The sequence below is a fragment of the Danio aesculapii genome, chromosome 16 (genome assembly GCF_903798145.1).
Source record: "Danio aesculapii chromosome 16, fDanAes4.1, whole genome shotgun sequence".
Classification (NCBI taxonomy): Eukaryota; Metazoa; Chordata; class Actinopteri; order Cypriniformes; family Danionidae; genus Danio; species Danio aesculapii.
Window position 1 is genome coordinate 54030387 of NC_079450.1, and position 22133 is coordinate 54052519.

Here is a 22133-nt window from a genome sequence, read left to right on the forward strand (position 1 = left end):
GGCTAGCGCTCCTTTAAAATAAATATGGGACCAAGGAGCAGTGGAACCTGGCCATCCATAGCCATGAAGTCAGAATTATTAGCCTCTCTGTTTTTTTCCCCCCCAATTTCTGTTTAACGGAGAGAAGATTTTGTTCAACACATTTCTAATCATAATAGTTTTAATAACTCATCTCTGATAACTGGTTTATTTTATCTTTGTCATGATGACAGTAAATAATATTAGACTAGATATTCTTCAAGACACTTCTATACAGCTTAAAGCTTAAAGGTTTATTAGGTTAATTAGGTTAACTAGGCAGGTTAGGGTAATTAGGCAAGTTATTGTATAACGATGGTTTGTTCTGTAGACTATTCAAAACAAATATAGCTTAAAGGGGCTAATAATATTGACCTTAAAATGTTTTTTAAAAAATTAAAAACTGCTTTTATTCTAGCCGAAATAAAACAAATAAGAGTTTCTCCAGAAGAAAAAATATTATCAGACATACTGTAAAAATTTCCTTGCTCTGTTAAACATCATTTGGGAAATATTTAAAAAAGAAAAAATTATTCAAAGGGGGCTAATAATTCTGACTTCTATATACTCAATTTCAATATATATATATATATATATATATATATATATATATATATATATATATATATATATATATATATATATATATATATATATATATATAACGACAATGTTATTTTGATCACCAATAACGACGCCAAATGAATTTGATATTTAGTTGATTTTACAATGTGTTAAAAAGTGACCAAAATCCAACGTCGAGCCAACATCTTAAACCAACATCATATTGACGTCAAATACTGACATTTATTCGTCAGGTATGGCCACTAAAATCCAACGTCATAGTGGTAACCTCCACACAACATCATTAGACATTGATATTCGGTTGATTTTAGGTTGGACACTGATGTCGGCCTGACGTCAAACTGATTTACATTTCCAAACAAAACGCAACATCCCCACAACGTTGAGGTACAACGTCAACCTAACGTCATGTTGATCGGGGGTTTTCCTGGTGGTCAGTATGCAAAATTTTTCTGAAATTACGAAATTTATCATTTGACATCACTTTTCTACATCGATGGATAAGTGATGCATGGGCACTGCCGATAAAGAGTGTGTGTTTGTGTTTGTGTGCATGGAAATGTATTATCCTCCCTCCCTGTTTGATCTAATCCGTGTCCTGAAACACACCCCCTCTCCTGCTTTCACTTCTCGGAGAGAGCGATTCATTTGTGTTATGAACGACTCAAGTGAACCATCGCTGCTTCTCATTGTGCATATCCACCTTTCTGATCAAAACGGTATATAACATTTGTAATAGTTAATAATTCAGGGTGGACGGTATGCACATTGAGGCGCAGGCACTGTTATGTTATCAGGCACCCTTATAAGTTCCTTCAAAAACCAGCCATTAACTCACTTTGCCGACAAGTTTCTGGCATAAACATCTTATTATCATATTTCATTCACAATGATCACTGATTCTATTCAACAAAACTAGCAAAAGCCTAGTGTTTAGTGCCAGTTTTTTGCAAAATACTTTGCCTTATGGTGAATGCAGTAAGAGACTGTAATATTATCAATACTTGTTGACCACAAAAATTCGTAAGATACAAAATCGTAACAAACTAAATCTTACGAATGAAATGTTCTGGCTTTGTGCTTTGTTTTCTTTGTTTTCTCATTACTACACCCGTACACACCGCTAAAGTCCAGTATCGTCACATTTAGTCCTGACTAGTGCGGTTGAATGACTTTTGTCCTGGGAGCACTGTACAAATATGGCGGCACTATTGACACATGCTCAGGGTTCGTCTGCGATATCTAGTGCATGGTTTCCACTACATTCATTCTTCCATGGCGGGGGCGCCATGCCAAAATTCATCCCGCCACAGCTACATTACAGCTTCTCATTCAAAACAGTTGATTTTTTTAATAGCGGGTGATAATCGCACCAAAACGTATTAAAGGGTGAACCGCATAAACTTTTCTGTAACAGTAGTAGTGCTGTGCGTCATTTGTTTAACCCTTTAAGGTTACGTGCTGACTGACTGACTGGCTGACTGATAGGTGCGTGATGCGTGAGGTCAGCAAACACGACATATAGCTGTTTCACTTTACTTCAGGATGCATTAAAACTGCTCTGTAGGTCTATTGGAGACATTCATCAATATTCCTAGCAAATCTAATAAGTGTTGGAGACACACTCACTACATAAACGAACTAAATCACACTTCAGCAGCGTTTATTTGAGAGCGCACAAGAAGATCTGCGCTCAGTGTTGCCAGATGATGCTGACTGTTTCCAGCCAAAAAGCTGTCGAAAAACCGTCGAAAACCAAAAAGCTTTTTACCCGCAAAAATAAATTCGAAACCGCCCAATCTGGCAACACTATCTGCGCTTGCAAGAAGCTTTGTGCACAAGCAGAGGAAATCGACGCGCAAGCAAAGAGACTCGCATGCTGTGGGCTATTACGTAAATGCGATCTCGACTCGTAATACTGCGCTCACGACATTTATTATTGAAATAACGCCACAGGTAGTTAGTAGATCTGTGTAAAAAAAAAAGGCCTGCCGCCACAGCTGGAAAAAATCCTAGAGGAAACACTGTAGTGTATTTATTTATTACATATTTATTGCCACATCAGCAACTTATGGCTATTTCGTGGCCAAATAGATATACATTAAAATATTACATGATAAAAACAAATTCGTATTATACTAAAAAAAGTTACTTAAACAAAAATATAAAATATAAATAGATAAAATTTAAATATGAAAGTTAAATATGATTTTCCAGTTCCATTTTTGATAAAAAAAAGTAAAACTCTTCCTGGTGGTACCTTTTTAAAAATAATACTGTAGTGTATATATCTATGCATTTAACAGTGAGCGTGTGATGACGTCAGGTGTGTTTACCTGAGGAAGAGCGACCTGGCTGTTTTCATAGGTTGTTTCCTGGCTCATTCCTCCTCCATCTAACTCCACCTGCTGCTGCTGCTGCAACTGCCTGAAGAGCAGAAAACAGCAGAGGAATCTCAACGTTAGCCAATGAAAACGCTCCTAAACCCACCACCGACAGCATCACACCACACCCTCAGCTGACCCCAGAGCAGAGCATGCTGGGTAATCCACCACCGACAGCAGACAGATGGAGCGGATGGAGGAGTCCGCTGCTCTCACCTGACCGTGACGCAGCCTGGGCTGGGGGTGGAGGGGCAGTTTGGGCTCTGGCCCAGTGAAGGGGACGACAGAGGGGACACGGAGCCCTCGCTCGACCCTCTACTGCCATGCAGACCGCAGGAGAGAGAGAGCAGGTTAAACTGAGCTCAATTAACATGCTCAGTCACACACGCAGGCGCGCGCGCACACAGAATAAGACACATGGACACACCAATGCACACACACACAGAAACTTTTACACAGAGACTCTCTCTCACTCACACACTCACACGCACGCACACACACACACAGAATAAGACACATAGTTACTCTAATGCACACACACACAGACACTTTTACGCAGAGACTCTCTCTCTCACACACACACGCACACACACAGAATAAGACACATAGACACGCCAATGCGCACACACACACAGACACTTTTACACAGAGACTCTCTCACACACACACACACACACACACACACACATTTGCGCAGTACACACAAACACTGAGACGCACATGTGCACGCACACACATACACACAGACATATTCATACACACAAATGTATTTATACACACTAAACACACACAGAAAGACACATACATACACTGAGGCACACACACACGCTTTTACAGAGACTCTCTGTTTCTCACGGCACACATATGCGTGCAGTCACACACACACAAACACTGAGATGCGCGTGCACACACACACACACACACACACACACACACACACACACACACACATTCATAGAAATAAATGAATTTATACACACACAGAAAGACACATACATATACTGAGGCACACACACACGCTTTTACAGAGACTCTCTATTTCTCACGCCACACATATGCGCGCAGTCACACACACGCAAACACTGAGATGCGCGCGCACACACACACACACACTCAGAAAAAGACACACACACACTTTTACACAAAGACTCTATCTTTACACACACACACTCTATCTCTCACACACACACACTTTTACAGAGACTCTCTGTCTCTCACGCACACACATATGCACGCACACTATCACACACATTTTTACACAAAGACTCTCACTCAAACATATATATGCACACACACATTCATTCATTCATTCATACAAGACACAATTATAACGGCTTCATGACCATCATGTTGATGACAGATTTATGACAAGTCTTGTTGTCTTGGTAATGTCAAGTTGTCATGACGAAGAAGACCGGTTGTGATGTATTTGTTTATGTCATGTTGTCATAACAAACGATGTCATCTTTGCATTAAAAATGACAAAACTGAGCAAAAGACCCCTAATACAGCTGTCATAAGCATACATAAAACTCATGATTCATGATTATAAAGGTTTCAGGAGAGTCTTATGAACACCCCATTGAAATAAAGTGTTCTAATTTTTCACATGACTGTAGTGTGTGTGTGTGTGTGTGTGTGAGAGATTTGACTCACTTGACGTTGGTGTTGGTGCAGATGATGTACTCGATCTCCTCAGAGAAAGGGTTCTGAAAGGTGAAGGAGCTCGTCCTCATCCAGATCCACTCGCGGCTTTTAGACTGGAAGCGAAACATCACCGACATCACCTGACCTCGCAGCTTCACCACCTGCACATGGGGTCAGAGGTCACCGAGCAATAAACACAAAGACAATAGAATACACAAGACACGTCACTCGTATACTTTTGAATGGGGAAATGCGGAACTGTCAATATGGCGAATGAAGCCCCGCCTTCGAATACAGGAGCCAATCAGCGATCGCTATAGAATGACAATTCTCTGGGGAGGGGCTCGGACCAGACGCGAGTTTCTGCAGATTTTGTGTGATACGAACATTTAGAAATGAAACTAAATAGACAGTTGTTGTTTAATTTTATTGGTTATTCGTAATATGGAATATAATCGTAAGCTTGGCTAGTAGTTTTGGAGAATTTGATGCTTCCCCGTTCAAACAGAATGCCCGGGCATACTGCACGAGTGGCGTTTCAAAGATGGCCGCCGAGTGAAATGACTTTGATAAACACCAGCCTATTGAGCTCATTCTTGACGTATGAGAAGACGCAGCCATTAGCGTCGGGCGATAACCGAAATTTTCAGATCGCAGGAACCGGCGGACACGCAACAACTTTAATCATGAGGTAAAAACAAAACAAAAGTTTCCATCTGGAGCTCCTTTACGAGACTCCACACTTGTAAACACTTGCTCCATCGGGCTACTCGACTACTCAAGCCACCAATCACAGTGCTTGCGCTACGCATCATTGTGTAGTTACATTTATTAAAAGGTGCGCATCAGCCACGTCGAGGGCTATATGGCTGCGCCGGAGCATACGCGTGTGCTTTGACACAGAAGTATAAATCACCCTTAAGAACTACAGTGAGAAAAGACTAGCTCACATGTAAACATAAAAAAAGCGCTAGCTGAGAAATGACTCGATGGAGATGGTGATTGTAAAGGATGTATTTGGATAGACAGACCTGCTGAAGGCTGTCTCGCAGTAAACCCTGGTCTTCTGGGTGTGCGAAATCCAGAATATTCTTCCCCAGCAACTCCTGCATCACACAAGTAGAACAGTCACATGCATTTATTAATCCACAGTCAATGTTTGACTACACATAAACACTTAAAATTCAAACAAGCTTATCATGAGAATTAGAAGATTATGATTATGACCACCGTTTCTACAAGTTTAATATTAACATATTTTAACAAAAACTAACAAACAAACAAACAAACAAAAATCTGCATGCGTCCGCCGACCCGGCACACACTGCTTTACGTGAATGAGATACTGAGTTAAACGATAATAACTGTGCTGTTCTCACAGGTGCTGCCTGATTGCACAGATCAGATGATATTAATATATAACTTATTATCTGCATATGTCATCGTAATAGCAATAACGTTTTTTTCGTGAGCTGCAATATTAGTTTCATTTTGCATGCTCTTTTGTTATGGTGTACACGCTGCCAGTTGCATGACTGACAGCATTGTGACGATTATGATGGATTAAATAGCGTTAGAACATCTCGTGCTTAAATTGTGTAACGTTCAATGTGGCAAGCACTGTTACCTGAAAACTCCGTCCCTCAGGCTTTACAGCGAATGGCTTTAGTCAGTTTCATAGTGGACTTTAATCCCCTTTTCGAAATGTGTGAATGGTAGATTAACATTCACCACATGATCACTGATCAGATGCGCCATTATTTGTAACTTTAGGTGGTTTCTAAAACTAAATCTATCAGTGTTATTTTCATTCTCTCGCATCAAGACCTTTACATTTTCGCGGCTGTAGCTCTCTGTCATCTAAACTGAATGATTGACAGCTGATGTTAACCAATTCATCCGCGTTTTATTCTAGAGCAGTGGGCCAATAAGAAGAGCTTGAAGGCGGGGCAGGCATTGCGGGATTTGTTTACTACAGCAAGTTGACATGACAAACCATTCCTGAGCACTGCGTTTGGCGTTTTTAGGTACAAAGATAATAAATCTGTGCATATGATGAACATTTTGCAGTAAAAATTGGTCGCACGGCAACAATTTTATGCGGCGCCGGTTTGCGGACCCTGACAGAAATCTATAGGCTATATTTACAATTCTAAAATGCATGGCATTGTTCATATTTCTGCCGCGCCACAGAGCGCCATCTGATATCCGGTGTGCGACCCCCGTGTTTTTGCACGCAACTGACAAACAGTCAGAAACAAATTAAACTTTAGTGACAAGGCATCAATGGCCAGATCGGGCCAGTAACCATTTTTTCCACTGTCCCGAGCATCTCTCACGCTGGCCCCAGGCCATCAGGCAGTCCTTATTGTCGAGCCCTGCAGTGGTTTTAATTTTTTTTGCATAAATAAAACTTCAAAGTATCAGAGTTGCAGCAATGTTTTGTCAGTTTTTCATCCTAGCAATCTACATACAGCACCCCCCCCACCGCCCACGCCCCCAGGCCGCTATAAAATTGTCAAGTGTTTAAATAATAATACTTACATGTAAACAGCCAGCAATAACAGATGAACAAATAATTAAAAAATGACAATAAAATAACTCAGATTAAAATAATTTCAGATTTCTATTTTAGTTGACAAGGCAATTAAACCATAAAGCAATCCACAAGAAATGCAGTACAATGCTTTTTTTACACTGAAATTAAGCCTGAATGCTGTTTTCATGACCCACCTGAGTCTGGAAGCCCACCGTGGCCGTACAGCGGTGATCCACAAACGTGTAAACGCCCTGAGAGTTGTGGCGGGAGATAAACTCCACTGGAACGCTGATGTTGTTTACGCTTGTGTCGCTCGGGCAACAGGTGACCTGCAGGTCAAACAGAGGTCACGAGGTCAGAGAGAACTATAAAGGGTCAGTTCACCCACAAATATTGAACTCTGGCCCCCACTGACTCATCTGCCCACCCCATACAACGCTACACTCTCCACCATAACTTACACTGCCCATAACCATTGCACCATGTCATATTGCACACTTAATACAGCACAAAATCATTGCACTACACTGTATATACCTATTTGTAAATGCCTATTTGTAATTCTTGTTTATAGCAAATAACAACCAGTGCAGTGGAAAAAAATATATAGATAATTCCTTGGATTTACCAAATTGTTTTCATTTAAATGGTTGTAAACAATTTATTTTGGTTGAATTTAAACAAATTAATGTTGAACATAATTCAATTTAATTAGTTTAAATTCAACCCGTGTAAATTGTTTGCAACACTTTTGAATTAGTAATTTTTTCAGTGTATATTATGCTCATATCTATTTGCATATCCCTGATTATTAATAGCAGCCTGTACAGTATGTTCATCTATATGTAAATATCTGATTCTAGTTAATACGACTTGTATATTATGTTCATAGTACATCAATCTGTAAATATTACCCATAGCTTTCTAGAATTGCACTTTTGACTTATACCTATATCCTGCACTGCTATTGCACTCCGGGTTAGACTTAAACTGAACTTCGTCCCTTGTACATGTGTAAATGACAATAAAGTTGAATCTAATCTAATCTAATCTAAAATTAAACTCCTCAAAATGAAGATATTTTCAATGAAACTTGAGCGATTTTGTTCAAACGTTAAAAAAATTTTCATAAAGACATTGCAAAACTTAAGGTTTTTTTATTTTTAAGATCACTTTCTATGTACCTGTTTTCCAATACCCCATAATGCTTTGCACAAATGATCGTAAAGGTAACTTCTGTTAAACTGTAAACAATCAGTGGAGAGTTTATAAGGTCACATGAACTGCTTTGAAGTATGCATTTTAATTTGATGTTTGACGTAATCTCAACCCAAACATGAAGAGGGGGCAGGACAGTGTAGCTCCTCCCCTTTTTAAAAAACAGCCAATAGCACTTTATAATAATAACTACACACTATGAACCAAAGCAAATAGAGAATTCATCATCTGTTGAGAATTAACTTGACATTAATAAACGTTAGTAAGCAGTTTATAACTGCAGCTATAAAATGCTGTATTCTTGACTTATAACCACTTTTATAATGTGCTTAATAATTGCACTTTCATATCTTGTTGTTGATGTATTTTTCATGACTAAATTAAGTATTGCATTATTTACAAACCATTTTAATTGAAGAGTTCTTCAAATGAACATTTATAATTGTTATTATTCAGGCATATACTAATAGTTCATTTTTATGTCAATAAATGCTTTACTAACTCAACTTCATCCAGTTTTGTGACCTAATCTAAAGTGAGGACTATTACGCTTTATAAATCCCTTATAAATGACAATTAAAGGCTCTGTTAAATTCTAAACAGGGAGAAAGTATATGAATGACATTATTCAATTCTGTTCATTTGAAGATACACAAATAAAACTGTACTTCAAATGAAAAATAAATCTTTGCAACCTTATCTGAAATAAAATAACTCTACAGTTTAAACATTGCATCATATTATATTATGTTAACTGATTATATTGTTGTTGTTTTATCCAATTTTATGTCGTATTTTGACACTCCTGTTATTCAACAATGTTTAAACCAGGGGTCACCAATCACGGTCCAGGAGGGCCGGTGTCCCTGCAGGGTTTAGCTCCAACTTGCCTCAACACACCTGCTTGTTTGTTTCAAGTATACCTAGTAAGACCTTGATTAGCTTGTTCAGGTGTGTTTGATTAGGGTTGGAGCTAAAATCTGCAGGACACCAGCCCTCCAGGAACAAGTTTGGTGACCCCTTGTTCAAACTTTATAGTAATTTTACTTTTTAGATAAGATTGTTTATTTGATACTGAGCCTTTAATTGTCATTTATAAGAGATTTATAAAGCATCAATAGTCCTTACTTTAGATTAGGTCACAAAACTGAATGAAGTTGAATTAATAAAGCATTTATTAACATACATAGTAATCATTACTCTACGCCGGAATAATAAGATATATAAACATTGATTTCAATAGTTTAGTAATCATTTACTAACTCATTCTGAAAGATCTTAAAAACTACTCTTGAATACAAATGGTTTGTAAATAATGCAATACTTAATTTATTAATGAAAAATAAATTATTAAAGTATGAACGTACAAGTATTAAGCACATTATAAATGTGGTTGTAAGTCAAGTATACAGCATTTGTAGCTGCAGTTATAAACTGCTTACTAATGCTTATTAATGTAGAGTTAATGCTTAACAGATAATGAATTCACGAGATGCTAATGCTTAGTAAATGATTCATAGTGTGTAGATATTATAAAGTGTTACTGCATTTTGTTTTTATCCCAGCTCTGCCAATAAGATTGGTTGAGCTCAAGCACATCAGATAAAAAGCTTCCTAATGGAGCTGGAGCATGACAGATACTAGAGAGCATTTGATTGGTTAAGATTTGAGGAGCAACTGTAATTGAGGGGTACAGTTTGAGCTGTATTTGTTTGAGGTGAAAAATCATTGCTCCATACAGGCGGAAGTGACAAACTACAAGCTTTGCATGTTTATATCGGTTTTATATATTCTAAATGGGAATTTTGTTTTGGAGCACACTGGCTTATAGATATCTTAAAAACTAACAGTACTGATACTAACATCTAAAACTTTATTTTAATGTCATGGGACCTTTAAAAAAACTGAATACAATGAATTTTAATATTGGATGGACAAACTGAGGAGAATATCAACTCATTGTTGATTGTGTGTGTAGGGGTCGGACAACAACATACATGCCCAACACTGGTTATAAATGACATATTAATAAATAGTGAAAACAAAAGTTGACGTAATTTTTTTCACCCCAACGTCACACCAAAGCCATAAGAGAAAGATAATAGAGCAAGACTTTATGAAAACCACGACTCACTGCAGATTTGTTTTAAATATAAACACACTTCAAAATGACAGAGATGTTAAAAAAGCAGTACCTGTAGCCTTCCGATTGCGACTAGACAGAAACGATTTCCCTGATTATTATCAGCCTCTTCCTCAGACAGAGTCACTCCTTAGAGGATAAAGCCAGATATTATTCCCAGCTCCACTCAGTGTGAACAATAGCCACGTCCGGTGTATTGTGTGCGTGTGTGTGTGTGTGTGTGTGTGTGTGTGTGTATGCTGTACCTGCAGGAGGCCAAGATCTGATGTAGCCTGTGCAGTGGACAACCACATACTGCAGCTCGCCGTCTTTAGCAGAACCCAATCCGTTCCTGCAGAACAACAGGAGATGAGAGAAGGGTTAGTTCACGCAAAAACTGCATTATTTCATGAGTTACTCATCTTTAAGACATCTTAGGTATAGCTGACTACACCTGAGTATCAAAGTTACTTAAAAATATATCATTTTAGCCTAATTTAGCTCGACAGTCCAATAAAGTGCATCCATACATAATAAATGAACGTCTCAAATGTGAATAAAGGTCTTCTGTGGTGATCTTGTTAGTTTTTGTAAGACATACGTCCACATAAATCTTTATAAACAGTTCTGTGCAACTTAAATGCACTGATTTGCTAAAGGAGACTTTTATTCATCATTGGAGCTGTGTGAGGCACTTTTGTTATGGATGTGCTTCATTATTTGGACGGCTGATGAAAGCGGTTGCCAATGCAGAGCTGGAAACTTCTTTTTAAATAACTCTGACTGAAAGTAGAAAGTGAAATTCACCTAGGATGTCTTGAGGGTGAGTAAATCATGGGTTATCTTTCATTTTTAGGTGAACTAACCCTTCAAGTCTATTTATGAACTGAGATTTACACATAGGGATAAAGAGAGATGCTTTACCTGTTTCTGGTCCTCAGGAAGTTCAGTCTGTTAAGAGACACGGGCTCTACTGGACACACGCCACACCTGCATGCAAACAAACAAACAAACAAACAAACAAACAAACACTTCAGTTCACTTCAATAAGTAGATATTGTGAATAAATCTGTAAAATTATTAAAATCTCACAGGAGGGCGAATAATTTTGTCTTCAACTGGATATAAGAGTTTTATACTTTTTTTACATGATCTTTAAAATAAAGGGTTATTAAGGCCTGACATATATAACATTAGAAAAAATGTTTAGGGGTTTAAAAACCCTGGTATACCAAAAACAACACATACTTTTCGTAGTTCTTCTGAGGACACAAAGAAGTTTGAAAAGGCTGAGTGCTAATATACTGTTTTTCCAACACTCCCAACACCCCCTCGCTGCAGTAGGCAGGGTTTTAAATGTTTCTTGCTGCTTATGTGTACCCCTAAACACGATCACCCAATTCACATGCTTGACGGAGGGCGTGTCTGAAGCTTGGCGCTGACACAATCATCATATCAGCGTCAGCCAATGAAATTAGTCTGCAGTTGGCTACTGTCTGACCTGGGGTATTTGCATAAAGCGATCTGACTGGCTGACAATTCTGTTGGTGCTTGAAAAGTTGAGAAATTCCCATCTTCTGCAGCGAGCAATGCTGCTGAAGCAGCGCAGATGAATCCACAACAGGGTATATGCACACAGATTTTAATTTCAGTCAGCCAGCCCCGGGGTTTCTGCTTAATTGTCATCCAATACAAAAATCGCTGCGTTTTAGATCTGATTTCTTCAAAAAACTGCAATCTTCACTGCATGGCTGATACACGATATAAAGTGGGTCTCAGACCAAACAAGAAGCACTGCATTAAATTAGATTTTTCCACGCCATGTCTTTAAAATATGGAAATTAATTGTACCCCAGTATTTTCAATGGAATTTCTGCGCTAGCCTGCTGCTACTGACGGCACCCTTAAATGGTCTTTCGTCTGTTTTTCCATTTGAGCAACTAAATGAATGCTTAAGTCTATTTAACTGAATATATTTGAATTACACGAACACGTCGATGCTGTAAAAGCAACCTTATGAAATTGATAATTGTCACATAAACCTTTCACCGGAAGTTCATCCATGGCTATAAAACACCAGCTATGCATATAGCCCATTCAGTTTGGCAATGCTTAACGCAAAGTGAATGGAAAGTGTTGACGCTGATGCCCTGTGTGACGCAATCTAACTATATCGGCTGAGAGAGAAGAACGGTTTTGTAAACATCGAGAAAACTGTAAACTTCTCCAGCCTATCACACACAGGAAGCACATCTTTACATTGTTTTCTATTTTCCACAGACAGACAGCGAATGGAAAAGTGTTTAGACAGGGATTCATAAAGTCAAGTTTAAGACTTTTTAAAATTTCAGACTTCAGCAAAACACTACGATTTTTTTTCTAATGGAAAAGGAAAATATTTTCATATTTAAATTCTAATTTAGTTATTTCCTAGCCACAACAAAACATGCAAACTCTGGTTTCATAGACGCACTTTTTTCAACATGACATAAAGCTAAATATATGCACAACTGTCTCTCCAGGTCAGTGTCCTCACCAAAAATTAATGGAGAATGGAGAATCAAATGTTATTGTAAGGAAGATAATTAAACTATGTTAAATAGAGGTAAATAAATTTAAAAATGAAACCATTTAAAGTTCTATGGAACGGATTGCAGGTGATTAGATGGTTTCGGCCTGAATGAGTAGGTTTTCATGGACATAGGAAAATTAAGACCTGTTTAAAATCATTTAACACATTCTACAACTAAATATTTCGGTAAATGAGTCTTTTTAAGGCCTGAAATTTAGTTATTGTGTTTTGTGTCTCACCTCATTCTGCAGATGAAGGAGCGCCGGGCGCCCATACTCATCCTCACAGAGGCCTGACCACCCTCCTTCTTCACCGTGCCCGTTTTCATATCCAACATCCGGCCTAGAGTCAGAAAAGGGCAGCATGATTCAAATGTTTTGTTTATGTAAAAAGGCATATACAGCATATAAAGTCAAAATTAGTAGCCCACCTGTAATTTTTATTTTTCTTTTCTAATATTTCCTAAATTATGTTCAACAGAGCAAGAAATGTTTCACAGTATTTCCTATAAAATTTTTTCTTCTGGAGAAAGTCTTATTTGTTTTATTTCGGCTAGAATTAAAGCAATTTATAATTTAAAAAAATAAATATTATGGTCAAAATTATTAGCCCCCTTAAGATATATTTGTTTTTGATTGTCTACAGAATAAATCACTGTTATACAGTGACTTGCCCAATTACCCTAACCTGCCTAGTTAACCTAGTTAAGCCTTAAAATGTCACTTTAAGCTGATAATATTAACACTAGTATCTTGAAAAATATTATGTCCTGTCATCATGGCAAAGATAAAAGAAATCAGATGTTAGAAATGTTACGTAAATGAATATGTCACAGAAAACGTATCTGATATAGTAAAATTAATGATTTGAACTAGGGATTTTTAGCAGAAAGTAAGGCATTGGTTTCTCACCGCTGTTGTTATTGTTCTCGGTGGTGGAAAGCTGCTCTTTGAGCTTCTCCACATCATCTGGATGAAGCTGATCATATAGTGAAGATCCCAGCCAGTCTGCCTGAGAGTGGTTTAAAACCGGCGTTACAGAATCCGACACGTAAACAACACGACCAGTCTCGCACGACACGACAAACAGAAAACCATCAGCTGCCTCCAGAATCAGGTGCTTCAGCTCCTACACAGAGACAGAGAGAAAGAAAGAGAGAGAGAGAGAGAGAGAGAGAGAGAGAGAGAGAGAGAGAGAGAGAGAGAGAGAGAGAGAGAGAAAGAGAGAGAGAGAGAGATGCTGAAAACATTAACAGAACCATCATCATCATCAAAATCATGCAGTTCTGCTGTTTAAAGCATGCAGTGTGTAATTTTCCACACTAGAGGGCGTGTATTCACAACAAACAAAGGCATGTTTTACATTATTCTAAAACATTTGGAATAATGTAAATACGTACATTCATTCATTCATTTTCCTTCAGCTAAGTCTCTATTTCAGAGGTTACCACAGCAGAATGAACCGCCAACTATTCCAGCATGTTTTATGCAGCGGATGTCCTTCCAGCTGCAACCCAGTACTGGGAAAGTAAGTACGTACTCAAGTCAGAAAAATAAATAGCACCATTTTAGCGTTTTTTGGATAACTTCATTAAAAATATTTTTCTTTTAAAAGCTGGACTCTGTGGTTATCTGCAGATTACTCTGTGGGCCCGATTATAACCAATGCTTGATATCTGACCTGGTCTGTGAGAAAGGACGGTTAATAAGATTAGATTTGTCACCAACAATCATCCCATTCGCTGAAACACAGAGGAAGCTGTGGCCAAATTAAGCCTCAAAATCACCCCAGAGTCGATGAAAACATCCCTAACAGCACACAATGGTTAAGTAAATAAACAGACTCAATGAATCTGTGGCAATTTGTAGATTTCTCTGTGGGCCCGATTACAACTAAGGCTTGATATCTGACCTGGTCTGTGAGAAAGGAGGTTTTATAGGTGCCATCGTTGCTGGTGTTTCCGGTTCCTCTCAAAGACTTCATGTGCGATACGGCCATGTGCAGGATGGTGAGTTTATCTGGTATTCATGTTTTTTTGGATAATTTAATTACAAAATATTTTTTATTTAAAAACTGGTAGTGAGTTTTATTCTTGAAAAAACCTTAAATGTGCACTAAGCAATATTTAAAAGGCTTTTTGGAGCACAATCTAGCACCGAAACCCTAAAACCCTTTCACCCAATCAGCAGTAAGAGGTGTGTTTAGTAACTATATAGACAGAGCACAGTAAGAATCACAAATTTTACCTCTTCTCAACAGGGAAAAGCACCAACAATAAAGAATACATATTAATATGGTGTCATGGCTCAGCAATCAAAAAATGTGATTATAATGGAAGTCAATGGGGCAAAAACAGCCCCCAATATAACGAAAGTGTAGTCAATTTGCCCAGAGTGTATTGTTGTGTTTTTGAAAGCAATTTCCCAAAATATGTGTTAAAATAAGATTTGTCACCAACAATCATTCCATTTGCTGAAACACAGAGGAAGCTATGGCCAAATTAAGCCTCAAAATCACCCCAAAGTGGATGAAAACGACCCAAAAGCATACAAAGATTAAGTTAATAAATAGACTCGATGGGATAACTAAGGCTTGATATCAGACCTGGTCTGTGAGAAAGGAGGGTTTATAGGTGCCATCGGTGCTGGTGTTTCCGGTTCCTCTCAAAGACTTCATGTGCGATACGGCCATGTGCAGGATGGTGAGTTTATCTGGTATTCATGTTTTTTTGGATAATTTAATTACAAAATATTTTTTATTTAAAAACTGGTAGTGAGTTTTATTCTTGAAAAAACCTTAAATGTGCACTAAGCAATATTTAACAGGCGCTTTGGAGCACAATCTAGCACCAAAACCCTCAAAACCCTTTCACCCAATCAGCAGTAAGAGGTGTGTCTAGTAACTATATAAACAGAGCACAGTAAGAATCACAAATTTTACCTCTTCTCAACAGGGAAAAGCACCAACAATAAAGAATACATATTAATATGGTGTCATGGCTTTGCAATCAAAAAATGTGATTATAATGGAAGTCAATGGGGCAAAAACAGCCCCCAACATAACGAAAGTGTAGTCAATTTGCCCAGAGTGTATTTTTGAGTTTTTGAAAGCAATTTCCCAAAATATGTGTTAAAATAAGATTTGTCACCAACAATCATTCCATTTGCTGAAACAAAGAGGAAGCTATGGCCAAATTAAGCCTCAAAATCACCCCAAAGTGGATGAAAACGACCCAAAAGCATACAAGGGTTAAGTAAATAAATAGACTCAATGATGAGATGACTAAGGCTTGATATCTGACCTGGTCTGTGAGAAAGGAGGGTTTATAGGTGCCATCGGTGCTGGTGTTTCCGGTTCCTCTCAGTGACTTCATGTGTGATACAGCCATGCGCAGGATGGTAAGTTTGTCTGGTTTTCGTGCCAGAGCGCTGCAGGCGGGCACCATGTCCGACAGCTCCGTGATGTACGCTGTCATTTTATTTCTCCGCCGGCGTTCGATCTCGCTGTGGTTCTCCCTGCGATCAGGAGCATGAGGGATGAGCGGCGCGTGAAATTCAAAAGAGAAGAGAGAAAAAAAAGCACAGGAGGAGGAGGACAACGGAAAAAAATTAAGGGAGGAGAGAGAGAAAGAGAGATGGATGAATAAGCAAATAAAGACACCGTCCGATGATCTGTCTATGAAAAAACAAATGTGTATGAACGATCGTATGAGCGCTGAAAGAAAATAGGCCTGAGAAAAGAAGAGGGACAGAAGAAATGCTCAAGAATAACACCTGTAGAAAAAATTTGACACTGACAGACATTTTCTGCAAACTGCACTGACCACTGTTATTAAAATTAATTATTTACAGGGCTCTTAAATGTTTTCCAAAGTGAAATTTAAGCAATTATCAAGCATTTTCGAGGTGCATTTTTAAACTTTCCAGCACTCTGTGTGGTAACTGTGGAAAATATGTCTGTATATATACACAATTGAAGCCAAAATTATTCTATTATTTCCCAAATGATGTTTAACAGATTCAGGAATTTTTCCACAGTATTTCCTATAATATTTTTTCTTCTGGAGAAAGCCTTATTTGCTTTATTTTGGCTAGAATAAAAGCAGATTTAAATTTTTTTAATGCACTTTAAGGTCAATATTATTAGCCCCCTTAAGCAATATGTTTCTCGATTGTCTACAGTAGGGTTTCCCAACCCTGTTCCTGAAGGCACACCAACAGTACATCTTTTGGATGTCTCCCTTATCTGAACCATTCATTTCAGGTTTTCAAGTCTCTGTATTTGAATAGGGAGAGATTGAAAATGTGTACTGTTGGTGTGCCTTCAGGAACAGGGTTGGGAAACACTGGTCCACAGAGCAAACCACTGTTATACAATGACTTGCCTAATAACTATATATTGCATATTTGTTCAAAGCCTCTTATCAACATTGAAATACTGTAATTTACACTCTCATATTAAAAAAGGTGAGGAGAGCAATATTGTGCATTGTGTTTTGCATTTAACCCATCCATTAACACACACTGTGAACACACACACACTGTGAACACTTACCTGAAGCAGTTAAAAGTAGACTTCATATGACATCTACTCGCACCTTCCATCTTCCATCCATAAATTTTAATTTATTTAAAGTATGATCTTTTTTATTAATTATTTTAATTATATTTTCCCCCAGCTTTGTTGAATATTGAAATATTACACTACAATAACAAAATAAATATACATTAATGAAAAACTCCAGTGGGTGGCGCTAAGACCATCTTTGTCACTGAATCATTATTCAGAATTCTTCCAAATGGCTCATTCAGTCATGAATTTGGGGAGTGATACTATGAATGAATTGCTGGAATAGGTTACAAATTATTATGTTAGTTATTATAGTAAAACTCCATTTATTAGATTAGTTATGTAGGGAGATATGTGTCTAGTATCAAGCTGTAGAACTAAACGTAAAAATAGTTTTACACCAGCAGCCGTTAGACATTTAAATAAGGCATAGACTGAAGCAGAGGTCTTTCTGTGACTTGTATATTTTACATACTATAGATATATTTTTTTTTGGGGGGGGGGGGGGGTGGGGGGGTGGCACTTACATTTACATTTAGTCATTTAGCAGACGCTTTTATCCAAAGCGACTTACAAATGAGGACAAGGAATCAATTTACACAACTATAAGAGCAGCAGTGAGTAAGTGCTATAGACAAGTTTCAGGTGTGTAAAGTCTAAGAAGCAAAGCATTAGTAATGTGTTTTTTTGAGAGAGAGAGAGAGTACAGTTAGTGGTATAGCCAGAGAGGCAGTTGCAGATTAGGAAGGAAAGTGGAGAGTAAATAGTTGCGTTTTTAGTCGTTTCTTGAAGACAGCAAGTGACTCGGCTGTTCTGATGTAGTTAGGGAGTTCATTCCACCAACTGGGCAGATTGAATGCGAGAGTTCGGGATTTCTTTGCTCTTAGGGATGGAACCACGAGGCAACGTTCATTCACAGAACGCAAGTTTCTGGAGGGCACAGAAATCTGCAGAAGTGAGAGCAGATAAGAAGGAGCAAAGCCAGAGGTCGCTTTGTAAGCAAACATCAGAGCTTTGAATTTGATGCGAGCAGCAACTGGCAGCCAGTGCAAATGGGTGAGTAGCGGAGTGACATGTGCTCTTTTTTCACTTGAAGTAATTGTTTATTTAGTCTTTATTGTTTTTTGTTTGTTTGTTTTTTTGGAAGAGAGTGTTTTGTATGTTTATGTTTTATGTCTTTATGTCCATTTGTTGTTGTCACTATGCGAGTTTTTGGTGTGCCACTGTAATGAAATGAGGACCAAATCTACCTTCGGGTATTAATAAAGTATCCTAACCTAACCTAAGATACTAGTGCCTCAGCTGTGACTTTGTTGGGATTTATTTTCATGAGAAGCTGCACTGACAGCATTTACCCTTTTAAAAAATGTGTTTCCAAAGCACCTCCATAGGATAATCAGAGCTTAAATATTAGCAGATGATATTTCAGATTTGTTTTCATTTAAATAGACTGAAAGAACCAAAGCTATTAGAGCCAAAGCGGTCTGTTTTCTGCTAGAAAGTACCTGGCAAATCTCTCCTTGTCATTTGATCCACCTCCATCATCATCACACCTGAAAAGTAGATAATAAAACTAATTACTAAATACAGTCATAAGACATAAGTCTTAAGATTAAAGTCACAGATCATGACTAACCTGAATAATTTGCCTCCTTCATCATCCTCATAGTCGGAGCTGGAAGTCAGGGAAATTCACATAATTAGTCAGTGATGTTGCACAACTGCTCATTACACAACTCCAACATTATGTTCAACATTGCAAAGAAAACGGCATTCAAATGATCTCGCGTTTCTCCACCCGACAGACAGACGGATCAACAAGCCCAGCAATGAATCAAATCAACCACAGACACTCAATAAACAACGCTACTATTGTTCGGACGAAGCCATGATGTCATTCCTGGGAATTTGGAAAGCCGCTGCAAACAAAACATCATCGCACATGATGCAAATTAAGAGAGCGTTCACCTACAAATGAACATTTTGTCATCATTCAAACCCGTATGACTTCGCTTCATCTGTAGAACATCAAAGGAGAGGTTAGGAGGAATGTTTAGGCTGCTCTTCATTAATGCAACAGTGGAATTCTCCAAAAAAAAACGACAAAAAGAACAATAAAACACCATCTAAGTGTGGTTTATTCATAAACTAATTTCGAGAGGATCACGTGCTTATAATCAACACGGCTGGCTCCTCATTAGCTCCGTAATCTGACCAATTATATGATTACGGACGCATTATAAATAACCAGAGTTTTTTACTCCAGTTACCTTTGTCTTGAAGCTCCCCCCTTCCACCCCTACTTCCTCCCTCTTTTTCCGATGGGCGACACGGTAGCCCAACAGCTAGCGCCGTGGCCTCACAGCAAGAACACCACTAGTCCAACTTCCTATAGGACTGGTTGGTGTTTCTGTGCGGAGTTTACATGTTCTCCCAGTGTTCGCGTGGGTTTCCCCCGGGTCCCCCGGTTTCCTCCCACCGTCCAAAAACATAAACTATAGCCAATCGACTAAACCAAATTATCAATGAAACAACCCTAGTTTACACTTCTCACGCAGCGACAAGCAGGGGAGCTCTCGTGACCTACCTGAGCTCGAACTCCCCTCTCGCCCTTCTAAGAGGTGGGAGCCCCGGGCTCGAGGATATTACGAGCTCAGGGCTCTCTCCCGGGACAGCATGCCAAATACGCTTTATTGATTATCAGCTAAGTGTGAACTCTTGAATTTGTATTCTTGTTATGTGGTCAGGATCATGGCGTACTTATGTCTCATTCCAGAAATGCGGGAACATTTTCCATTCTTTCACCCTTGAACTGGAAGGATGTACATCGCATGTAGAATTTACAGTAAAATTAATGCATTATTACCGTGAAATAATGTATTCATATTGGTAAATGCATTCAGAACGATGAAAAATGTCAGCTCTGTTATTGGTTTTAAAACAAGTTTAACAATAAGTTAAACAAAAATTACCAACAGATAAAAATGTTCCCCATCACACATAACTTATTATTAAAAGTTTTCAACCATTCATAGAAGTTTTGTGCTTTAGCTCCGGATGCAAAGCTCAAAGCAAACTCAATGCATCATAAACTTGGAGCGTCACATGCTTTTTCTATCAGTGCTTTACAGATTATTCTGCCTTTTTATAACCGATGTAAGGGAGTTGACCAGACTGTAGAAACAGACACAAAATGTTTTAGTTGACACTGAAATTACAAATAATACAGAAAATCTGTTTTTCAGGAAAATGTTTACTTGTTTACTCAAAAAATTCAATGTAGGCTTAATAATAGAAGCTGAAAATATGATTCCAGGGTCGGAGACTGTCAAAAATAGGCTATGTTAGAGTACAAGTTAATATTTGTATTATTTATTAAGTACATATTAATATTATACATGACCCTAAATATACACAACAGTTTGTTTAGAGATAAATTGATTTATTTGTTTTTTGAAGTTTATCTAGGAGATGCAAAATGTACCTGCAATCCAGGAATCACCATTCTGTGTATTTATTAGTGTCAAACGATTGATTGCATCCAAAATATTTTAGTATGTTTATGCACACTGTGTATATTTATGTGTATATACATGGTTATAATGCATAAAATGCTTGTTTTTATATATATATATATATAATATTTAATTATTTATATTATATAAATAGCATTTGTTTATCTCTATCTACTTGTATTTGTTTATCTCTATCTTGCACTTCAATCACCGTCTGGTTCGGCTCAGCTGCCAAAACCGACCTCCGTAGACTACAGCTAATAGTCCGGACTGCTGCTGAACGAATCACTGGCACAACCCTTCCTACACTTCAAGAACTGTACTCTTCCAGAGTGAGTAAAAGGGCTCGCAAAATCACTCTGGACCCCTCACACCCCAGCACACTACCTGTTCGAACTGTTACCGTCTGGTCGGCGCTTCAGAGCACCAAGCACAAAAACAGCCAGACACAGGAAAGTTTCTTTCCTCAGGCTGTCTACCTTATGAACAGTTAAATATTCCCTACTGTGCAATAAATATGTGCAATACTTTCTCATACGCACCTGTACACAGCACCTTATGTCAATATACAATGCAATACCTTCTACATTCACACTTGTACACAGCACCTTATAACCTGTATATTTATAACAATCTGTACATACAACTCAACATCCAGGTTTCTTCACTAACCGCATCTGTTTAATGTTCATCATTTTTTATTATTATTATTTTATTTTTTAGTTTTGTTATTATTTTGTGTTGTCACTTTATGTACACTGGAAGCTTCTGTAGCCAAAACAAATTCCTTGTGTGTGTGAAGCACATTTGGCAATAAAACTGATTCTGATCTATCTATCTATCTATCTATCTATCTATCTATCTATCTATCTATCTATCTATCTATCTATATATATATATCTATATATATATATCTATATATATCTATATCTATCTATATATATATATATATATATATATATAT

General features: G+C 37.9%; 1 protein-coding gene across 6 annotated transcripts in view; it reads right to left on the bottom strand.

Moving 5' to 3' along the window:
• Positions 1-22133, bottom strand: part of arnt (aryl hydrocarbon receptor nuclear translocator) — a 36322-nt gene that overhangs the window by 10647 nt on the left and 3542 nt on the right. For 2 of the 6 annotated variants that reach the window (XM_056475151.1, XM_056475149.1), the window contains exons 1-11: positions 15690-15782; positions 13997-14213; positions 13325-13427; positions 11438-11503; positions 10780-10865; positions 10587-10663; positions 7368-7502; positions 5666-5740; positions 4644-4795; positions 3204-3305; positions 2940-3030 (exon numbers count right to left, since the gene is read on the bottom strand). In XM_056475151.1, the coding sequence (XP_056331126.1) occupies positions 2940-3030; positions 3204-3305; positions 4644-4795; positions 5666-5740; positions 7368-7502; positions 10587-10663; positions 10780-10865; positions 11438-11503; positions 13325-13427; positions 13997-14213; positions 15690-15776 (1191 nt within the window). In that variant the 5' untranslated portion in view covers positions 15777-15782. Of the gene's footprint in view, positions 1-2939; positions 3031-3203; positions 3306-4643; positions 4796-5665; positions 5741-7367; positions 7503-10586; positions 10664-10779; positions 10866-11437; positions 11504-13324; positions 13428-13996; positions 14214-14996; positions 15079-15689; positions 15783-16386; positions 16601-19159; positions 19208-19290; positions 19330-22133 lie in introns of those variants that run through there. The other 4 variants (XM_056475154.1, XM_056475150.1, XM_056475152.1 and 1 more) reach the window with 4 other exon arrangements.